The sequence below is a fragment of the Carex rostrata genome, chromosome 8 (assembly GCF_964058835.1).
Source record: "Carex rostrata chromosome 8, lpCarRost1.2, whole genome shotgun sequence".
Lineage (NCBI taxonomy): Eukaryota > Viridiplantae > Streptophyta > Magnoliopsida > Poales > Cyperaceae > Carex > Carex rostrata.
In genome coordinates, this window is record NC_135925.1 from 6,236,708 (window position 1) to 6,245,365 (window position 8,658).

General features: G+C 33.2%; 1 protein-coding gene across 5 annotated transcripts; it reads left to right on the plus strand.

Annotated features, from left to right (window-relative positions):
• The first annotated feature begins 446 nt into the window (after window positions 1–446).
• LOC144558832 (FAD/NAD(P)-binding oxidoreductase family protein) lies at window positions 447–7,157 on the plus strand. Of its 5 annotated transcripts, none has more exons than XM_078307728.1 (10): window positions 447–605; window positions 704–803; window positions 1,379–1,559; window positions 2,722–2,791; window positions 3,400–3,579; window positions 3,914–4,011; window positions 4,751–4,848; window positions 5,206–5,379; window positions 5,850–6,041; window positions 6,889–7,157. In XM_078307728.1, exons 1-9 carry the CDS (start codon window positions 554–556, stop codon window positions 6,028–6,030), a joined length of 1,134 nt encoding a protein of 377 aa, XP_078163854.1. In that variant the 5' UTR covers window positions 447–553; the 3' UTR covers window positions 6,031–6,041; window positions 6,889–7,157. The 5 variants fall into 5 exon arrangements, with proteins under 5 accessions (XP_078163854.1, XP_078163855.1, XP_078163853.1 ...); XM_078307729.1 differs by lacking the exon at window positions 6,889–7,157 and adding an exon at window positions 6,164–6,200; XM_078307730.1 differs by lacking the exon at window positions 6,889–7,157 and adding an exon at window positions 903–1,121 and having other exon boundaries at window positions 469–605; window positions 5,850–6,141.
• Window positions 7,158–8,658: the final 1,501 nt, after the last annotated feature.

An 8,658-nucleotide genomic window follows, 5' to 3' on the forward strand; every position in this document is an offset into this window, starting at 1 on the left:
AAAATAATTCAAGAAATGCTAGTCCGAATAGTGTGAAAAAAAATACCAATCTAACGTTGTTCAAAATAATACAAATAATTAATAATTAATTGTATAATTTGAAATATTACTAACTATGAAGTTCGTTATTTTTATATCAGTAGGTCCACAGTTGAAATTGTCCGACTGTAGATGACATAAAAAAATTTGACAATATGATAAAAATAGTATTCTTCTTATAAACGAATCCACAGAAAGATATAAGGATTATTGAATTGAGTCTGACAGGGGATAGTTAGCACTCAGAATTCCATCCGAACCATTCATATCAACTGCATCAACGAATCGTTTAAATCCAATCCGTTCATTACATACTAGCACGTATCTTAAAGTGACCGTCCATTACAGGCGTGGGCGTATCCGTCCGAATTCTGATGCGGACTGATTGCAATTTGCAACCGGGTCTTGATAGAGCGCCAAGTGCTACGTCACCTATTTATTCACCACAGGATACGACCATTACTCCCACGACACTCTGCCATAGTTTTCTCTCCTGTGATCACATCTTTCTCTCATGCAAATGGCGAACTCTGGAATGGCGAAAATTGCAGTGATAGGAAGCGGAAGTAAGCTTGTCTCCTATTTTCTCCTCTGATCCTGAAAATAGCATCGTGTTTCCCTTTCCCGGATCTCAGTTTTTCTCTTCTTTTGAATTAATTTACAGTTTCTGGAGCTGTGTGCGCTTCGATTCTTGCTTCTAAAGGAATTTCCGTAACAATCTTCGAGTCCGGAAGAGGACCTGGGGGAAGAATGTCTAGCAGGAGGTTATTTATTTATTATTTATTTGATTTGATTTATTATACTTCCTCCTTGTGTCTAAGCATAATTTCTATTTACATTTGCTTTCGTACCCATGGAAAAAGGATTTTAGACAAATACCCTCAACGAGTCGCATTACTAAAATAAGATGGTTCTGCATGCATACTGTTGCTGACGAAGATTTGAGCATAAACTGGGAACTCATACAGAAAGTTAATTTTCATTTTAATCATCATATTCTGGGTGTACGTTGATATAAATATTCAGGAAAGACATTTAAGGCATGCAGTACATGGAATGATGGAAAGATGTAATTTGCCTATGTAAGAACCAAATCTAATAAATTTATGATTTTTTGTTTTGAAGTCCAAGAGGCTTATTATCTCCATTTACTTGCCTGGGCAATATAGGAAAAGTTTATTGATTTTTTCTCACTATACATAAAGGTCAAAAAACTTAGCAGCACTACCAGTAAGAAGGTTATTGATAAAACTATACAAATTGGTAAATGCTTATGCAAAGAGTGCATTGGAAACCCTTTCAACTTTAAATTTTGCAGTTTCATTTTGTGTTGACATAGAGAAAGAATGGAAGATGGTACTGAGCTTTGTTTTGATCACGGCGTGCCTTATTTCACAACTAGCCACGATGAGGTAGTGAAAATTGTGAGGTCATGGGAGTCTCGGGGCATAGTTGCTGAATGGGATGCGAGATTTGGTGTTTTTGATAAAAGGACAAACAAATTAGTTGATGGTGAGAAGGTTAGTTTCTCTGTTCCTCTTTAAATAATATTCTGAATGATTGACTGGTAGCCAGACCAGTCCTGATAGCATTTATTTAACCAATATGGAGATTCTTTTAAAAGAATAATTCTAGCATACGCCCAACTTTTATGTTACATCCATTTGATATTTCGATATTTTGAAATACATTGCTCATTTAAAATTATAGACATGTTCTCCATCATTTAGATACGGTGTAACAAATTTGAGTTAATTTGGAGTTTGATTGATCATTTATTAAAAAAGAAGTTAAAACCTCAATTGGATCTACCATAATGAATAATGCACATAATATTTTAATTTTTTAGTTTAAAGTTTAAACAATATTTTGAAAAAATCCATTGGATCTACCATAGAAGTTAGAAGTATGCTAGAATTATCCTACTTATAAAATGGTTCTTTTTATTTCATCATAAATTATAATTCAATTTGAGAAATTGTCTTAGTGATAACCAGCCTTTGATCTAGTGGCAAAGATAATGTTTGGAAGTCACAGGTTCGAAATTGTCTCAGTACCCAGATATAACGCAATACATCTTTGTGGATCATCATGTGAAATTTTTCACAAAATAAATTCAGATGATATAATGTAATTATGTAACTTGGCAAATAAACTATGCAGAGAATGGCCTCCTGGAACCTTTCTTGAGGAGTCCCTGCGAAAAAGAATCAAATAAATGTTCATTATTAGTAAATTGATTTTCTTCAAATAATGCCTACACATTTTGATATGTTTGAAAATGACCCACTATGTGGTATCAGTACACCAGCTATTTTTGAGACAATTACGAGTAGCATCTGATTGTGATGTTAATTTCTAAAAGGTACATCCTATTATATATGACAATCTTGTTGATAACTGTAACTAGTAATTCTGTTCTTTTCCCTTTGTAAGTGCAAATTGGGCTAGAACCAGACCACGTGGATTTGTAAAGTTTTTTATGAGCAAAATAGGAATCATTTTCATCAGTCTGATACGAAAAAGTTAGGGCCACATTAGTCTTGTTTGTATTTGGTTGGATATAGTTCGACAAATAACACATAAAGTGTTCAGCCATTTTGAAAATATCATATACAGTACAATTTATTAAAACTATAAAATATGCATAAGCAAACATCATTTACTTTTTTTTTTCCTCAGGACAAGACAACAAAATATGTCGGTGTACCAGCTATGAATTCAATTTGCAAAGCACTCTGCCAAGAAGATGGTTAGCCGCAGGGATTATAACCTCTTGATTCTAGTACTATACTTGTTAGGTTTAATAATATGTTGAACCATTTCTGGACCTCTGTCTGTTCTCCTTTTGTGTTTCTCTTCTTTGGTGCTTAATTTCACCATTGTTAGTAAGTCGAGGATACGTTTTGTTAAATTGAGTACAACCGCAAGCTTAATTTAGGAATAGTTGTCACTGTGTCTCAAAAGAGGCTAAATTGGATTAAATTCAAGATTGTATAATTGGGAAACATGCAGTAGAATTATGATACAGTACCAAGTGCAATACCAGATGAAACCATTTTGTGTTGCAATTTTGTGTTTTGATTTGTTTCTTTGGCCCTAAGTGCAAAATTGCTGATAATAAGAGGATAGTTCAGGTTGAAAAATCAAAGTCAATGAAGGACCACTCACATAATTGAGGCTTAGTTTGGTTAAGTTGTGCTTGCTTTTACAATTGTGGGAGTGACTAGCATACTATTTGGTTACCAAGTGCGGTACTGAGATTTTTCCAAGTGTCAAGAAAAAAAAAATTATGTTTACCTTTTGGGATTATCTAATTAATATGCGCTTATCTTTTTTTTCTTTTTCTTTGCCATTTAGGCGTCGAGGCCAAATTTGGGGTCACAGTTGGGAAAATGAATTGGATTCATGACAGGAGTTCATGGTCCTTAATTGGGTTAGATGGAAAAGAACTAGGCCACTTTGACGGTGTTGTTGCATCAGATAAAAACTTGGTTTCACCGCGATTTAGCGAAGTCCATGGGGTACCGCCTCCTCTTGGTCCGTTCATTTTATCATTCTTTCAGCAGTATTGCAAATATTCCCTTTATTATTTCAAAATACTTTCGCGTCAACCGTAAAAAGGTAATGGTTGGCATAGGGGACTGCGTGTAAGTTGGTAATTTCTATATATTTACGTATTACGTAAGCCTAGAAATAAACCCTAATTACTTCATACATCTCAATTTAACTAAAATGATGCCCATAAGCAAGATTAAATGTCCACTCAAGCAGGTAGAGAACTTGTGGTTCTTCCATACATTTTTCCTTTATAGATTGGAAAGGTCTTGAATAATGTATTTATTTAGTATATTCATATATTTTGTATTGTCAGATGTATCACCATACAGAGGTTTCTCGGTTTTATCACAAGGAATCCCTGTTCGACCATGCTTTGCTCTTATGGTAGCTTTTTCAGAACCTCTTTCTTTGGTAAGAAATGCTTTGGCGACCTGTATTTCTTCTATCGTGCAAAAGTATCCAATTCAGCGTTAATTTATTTCTACTTGTTCAATATAAAACCTCAGTATTTAGACAATATTGCCTCAGTTCTGCAATTAAAATCTCAGTTAAGCTAAGACTTACTCAAATTGGCTGAGTGGACATCCTTAATAGGGTGACTAAGCACCATCAGATCTGAGAAAAATAGAAGAGAATGGCTAAACAGTATTCAGAGAGGTTAAGATCACTTGACAACAGATTTAGCCTGTCAATCTTGATAATAATATAAATAAATCTAAATATAAAACCCAACAACTCCGTTTGTGATCTGTAGAATTTATATATAATGCATATGGAAAAAAGTATTGAGATTGGAAGCTCATGCCCTCTAGGCCTCCATAGAGCAATTTTAAAGATTACAACTAAATTGTACAAAATTTGAAAGATAAGCTCTTTTTGCTTAGGAACAGTCTACAAACTTATAATTTACTGTTGGAATTTTCTGACTGCGTTTGAAAAATATTGTCAATATTGTGGACATAAACTATTATCAAGCAATCTGATCCCTTCAATCAGGTTGAACATACAAGTTCACACCTGCTGGTTGATATTTATACTGTATTTACCATTACATTTTTTAGCATTACTGTTTCAGATTAAACATTTGATGCTAAAAGTGCGAATGGTCATTTGTTTCAAGTAGTTTAAGATCATCTTTTACAATTGTTAGGTGCAAGGGAAAGGGATTTCTTTCCAGAACTCAGACATACTAAGCTATGCATTTTGGGATAGTAGTAAGCCAAGCCGAGCTCATGTACCTCCAAATGGGTAAATATACTATTTTCAACTTAACTAGAGTTGCTCAAGCATATTTCAAGATTTATCATTTCAGATTTGTACCATTTCACTCTAGTCCAGTACTGGTTTGGCAAAAAAAATATAGTAATAATTTCCTTTTTGGGATTATTTGTGGTTTCATTGCATTGAGGTTAAATTTGGTTAAATTAGGACAACTGAAGTTGTGCACCTAAGATTTAGTCATTTAAGCCAAGTTGGGTTGAATTGAGGCTTGACTTCCCAACACTTAATTGGCAAACTTGGGGTTTACTGAGAAGCGGAACTATACCTTGATACATCATTGCCACATAGTTCATAATATCTCCTGAATGTGTGTCTACTATCTAGTCAATCTTGGGTATTGCACTCTACAAGTGAATATGCGATGTCTGTCATAGAAAAAAGCAGCTTAAAGAAGCCATCAAATGAAGTTCTGTTAAAAATAGCAGACGAGCTATTTCAAGAATTTAAAGCCACAGGGTTGAACATACCAAAGCCGCTTTTCATGAAGGCTCATAGATGGTTAGTATTTCAATATATTTTACAACTAGGGTTAAATTGATGCTTAGTTGGATGAAATGAGTGTGAATACAAATGGAGAGTTATTTGATGGAAAATTGAAATTAAGGCTTAATTGCACAGTTGAAGCTAAGATGCATTTTATTATTTGGGCCTGCATTTTGTGGACCCTTTTTGATGTCTAGTGGAGGTTTTTAGAATTAGAGCAAATTCAATCTCAATTGCAAACTTGAGATCTGTATCCAAAGATTCCTAATTTGAGGCCTGGTTGCATAACTGAAGATATAGTTGTACCTGTTACTTACTTGGGTCACCTTTTTTGGGCTTGAGGTAAATTGGGCCTATTTATTCATGACTTCAGCAAATTTGATTGTTTTGAAAATAAAATGACATCATTCGTAGAGCAAAGTACAAGAGTTGCCTGCCTGCCTTGGTAATTTTTCATTCTTTGTTTTTGTTTTGTGTTTTTGCAGGGGAAGTGCATTTCCAGCTTTGGCTGTTAGCCCTGAGGAAAAATGCCTTTGGGACAATGATACAAAGTTAGCAATATGTGGAGATTTTTGCGTAAGCCCAAATGTGGAAGGTGCAATTCTTAGTGGCATTAGAGCCGCCTCTAAATTCTTGACGAGTTTGAAAATCTCATGTGGACTTTAAGCCCTTATCAGGTTTTTTACATTGTTGTTTTGTTTTTCCTAATCAAATTTGACATTCTTGCAAGTTCACTAAATATGCTAGAGCATGAAATAAATTGATTTTGTTGGTTTATTTATGTTTTTGGATGATACAGTTCGTGGAGCTAATATATCTGTAACCTTTTTTTTTTTTTTCCTGCAAGTGATTACTATGCTATGATAGTTCACTGTAGTAAGTTTGGTTAAAATGATATAGAAATATAAACAAGAACATGGATCACTTGATATTGAAAAAAGAAGTTGACAATGAATTTTTCAAAATTAAATTAGAAATAATTTTGTTATTGTTTGATAAGTTAGGTGGGGTTGATAAACTCGTTTGCTCAGCAACAATTCCTAAGTTGGAGACTGCAATCATTGAGCTAATAAAGTCCGTTATATAGGGTCTAAACAAAAATGAGATACTAGGAAGCTTCATTTTGAGCCCACTTTGACCTTTACTATTGCGTATAAATAACTATTCCTGAGTGACCACTACTTTAGCATAATAAAAGATTGAGCTAGTATCCAAAAGCAAACCAAGTGCATAGAAACAATATCTAGTTATTGCCTCTTTTCCTTGGAATAATTTTCTATGATCTAAATCAAGTTGTGTTGGCGCATGCCTCAAATTCCGGATAGCTTTTGTGTTTGTGGGTATTAGAGAGAAATGAAAAAGGTAATCACAGGGAAAAGCTAGCCTATATTTCAGTGTTGTTCTTGCATTGGTGTCACTTTGTACTTTAATTTAAACAGTGAAGTTTTAAGAAGTGTCTAAGAGGGACAAAAGTAAACACTACAAAACTTTGGTTTTGAAAAATCTGCCTCGTTTGTGGAACAGAATCAATTTACACTTAAGAGGAGATGTGCTCCTAGATTGAATTCAAAAGAGAGGGTTGACTGGTGGGTGATTTGCTCCTAGCCCTAGAAGAGAAAGTAACTTGCCATTAGAACTTGCGCTTTACAGATACTTTTATTTATTTATATTAGATCACTGGCATATTGACTGATTGTAGATCTGGTGCCAAAGTCTAGAAAATTTGAACTCGTCCTAGATAAATCATAGGACTGCCGAATTATTAATTTCTCTTCAATCGAAGTTAAATGAGGTGAGATTTACTAGTTTCTAACAATATGTTATTGGGTAAATTTTACGCCAAATATTATTTGCACAAATTTTATAACAGAGTTGACTTGTAATGTCAAACAGGTTCATTCTTGATTTTTATTAAGAATAATCGGTTCTTTATTGAATACAGAAATTAAGCTGTGATTATCGATCAAGGTAAATTGTGACGGATAATGATACGGTTTGGTCGCTATCCGATTCATATCTGACCGTTTACATCCCTACTATTTTGACATACGTGCACTGATGCGAAATAGGATAATATTTAAATTACGAAAAAGGAAGAGAAAAATGCACCATATCCGAAAGTTGCAATCATTGTTTTCTCTAAATTCTAGCAATAATGAGGCCAATTCCTTTGGACCACCATTGCATTTTTCTCGTGTATGGTACCTTTAAATTAATTAAAGCACAATGCACAGGGGAGAATTATGGACATGGATCTCTTTTGCGATTGGCATTTATGGACCTATGTATACGCTCACTTGAAAATTTTGACAAGATTTAATTTCTGAATGGATGTAAAATTATAAACAGCATTTGTATAATTAAAAACAGCATTTATATTGGATTATGACTACATGTGTTTATAATTGCAATCCACATTTTTGCCAATCCAAAAACCCACAAAATTTTGAAATTGCGAAAAAAAATGTATGCTTTGCAAAAAAAAAAAGACTAGTACCTGAAAATATGATTTATAAATAACCCAAAAATTGACCTTTACTTAATCTTTTTATTTTGCAATTGATATGATTTACCCAAAGAAAAAGAAAAGAAATCTAAACAGTGGAAAGAAGAAGGTCCTCTAAAAAAGTATCCCATACATTTCTCGAAATGATAATGATCCAAGGAACAATTGTTAGTGGGCCTTTAACCAATTGATAGCTTTGGAAGCTAGGGATCGAATTTAAGCTTAAAAAATAAAATATGCTCTATCCTTGGCACTTTTGAGAAGTTGATTTATTATTACCAGAAGAAGCGCAACACATTTTTAATTCTCTAACTCAGTGTTGTATCCTGCAAAAGGTTTTAGATAGCGATTGTTGCGTTATCGCAAGAACGTAATAAATAGCGTAGTTATAACGAAAAATACTATATTAGTAAATATTTTGGTTTTTATTTAATATTATATATTAAGAAAAATACTATATTAGTGTAACTTGTTTAGACTCAAAAGTATAATAAAAAAAGATATCTATCTATTCTCAAATTTGTAATAAAAGAATTTATTAAATTTCATCATTTTATTGTTTCATTTTATCGTTAATGATTATCAAGCTTGTCGAGGCTTTATAGAAGCTCACAAAGCTTTTCCTTCTATAAAAATAAACCTAACTATGCCTTTCAAAAAAAAAAAAAAGATAATAAACTTAACTAATAATCTATAGCGACGCTCTTTATTTATTTATTTTTCTTTCTAATCAGAATTTCAAGTACGAAAAAGAAGTTTTTTCTACGTAATTTTATAACAAAATCAGA

What these genes read in the sequence shown, in the direction of transcription:
- LOC144558832 (XM_078307728.1), top strand. Translation starts at nt 554, where the DNA reads ATGCAAATGGCGAACTCTGGAATGGCGAAAATTGCAGTGATAGGAAGC. An exon ending in GGAAGAATGTCTAGCAGGAG is followed by an intron (nt 804 to 1,378) that starts GTTATTTATTTA and finishes GTGTTGACATAG; the next exon opens with AGAAAGAATGGAAGATGGTA. An exon ending in AATTAGTTGATGGTGAGAAG is followed by an intron (nt 1,560 to 2,721) that starts GTTAGTTTCTCT and finishes TTTTTTCCTCAG; the next exon opens with GACAAGACAACAAAATATGT.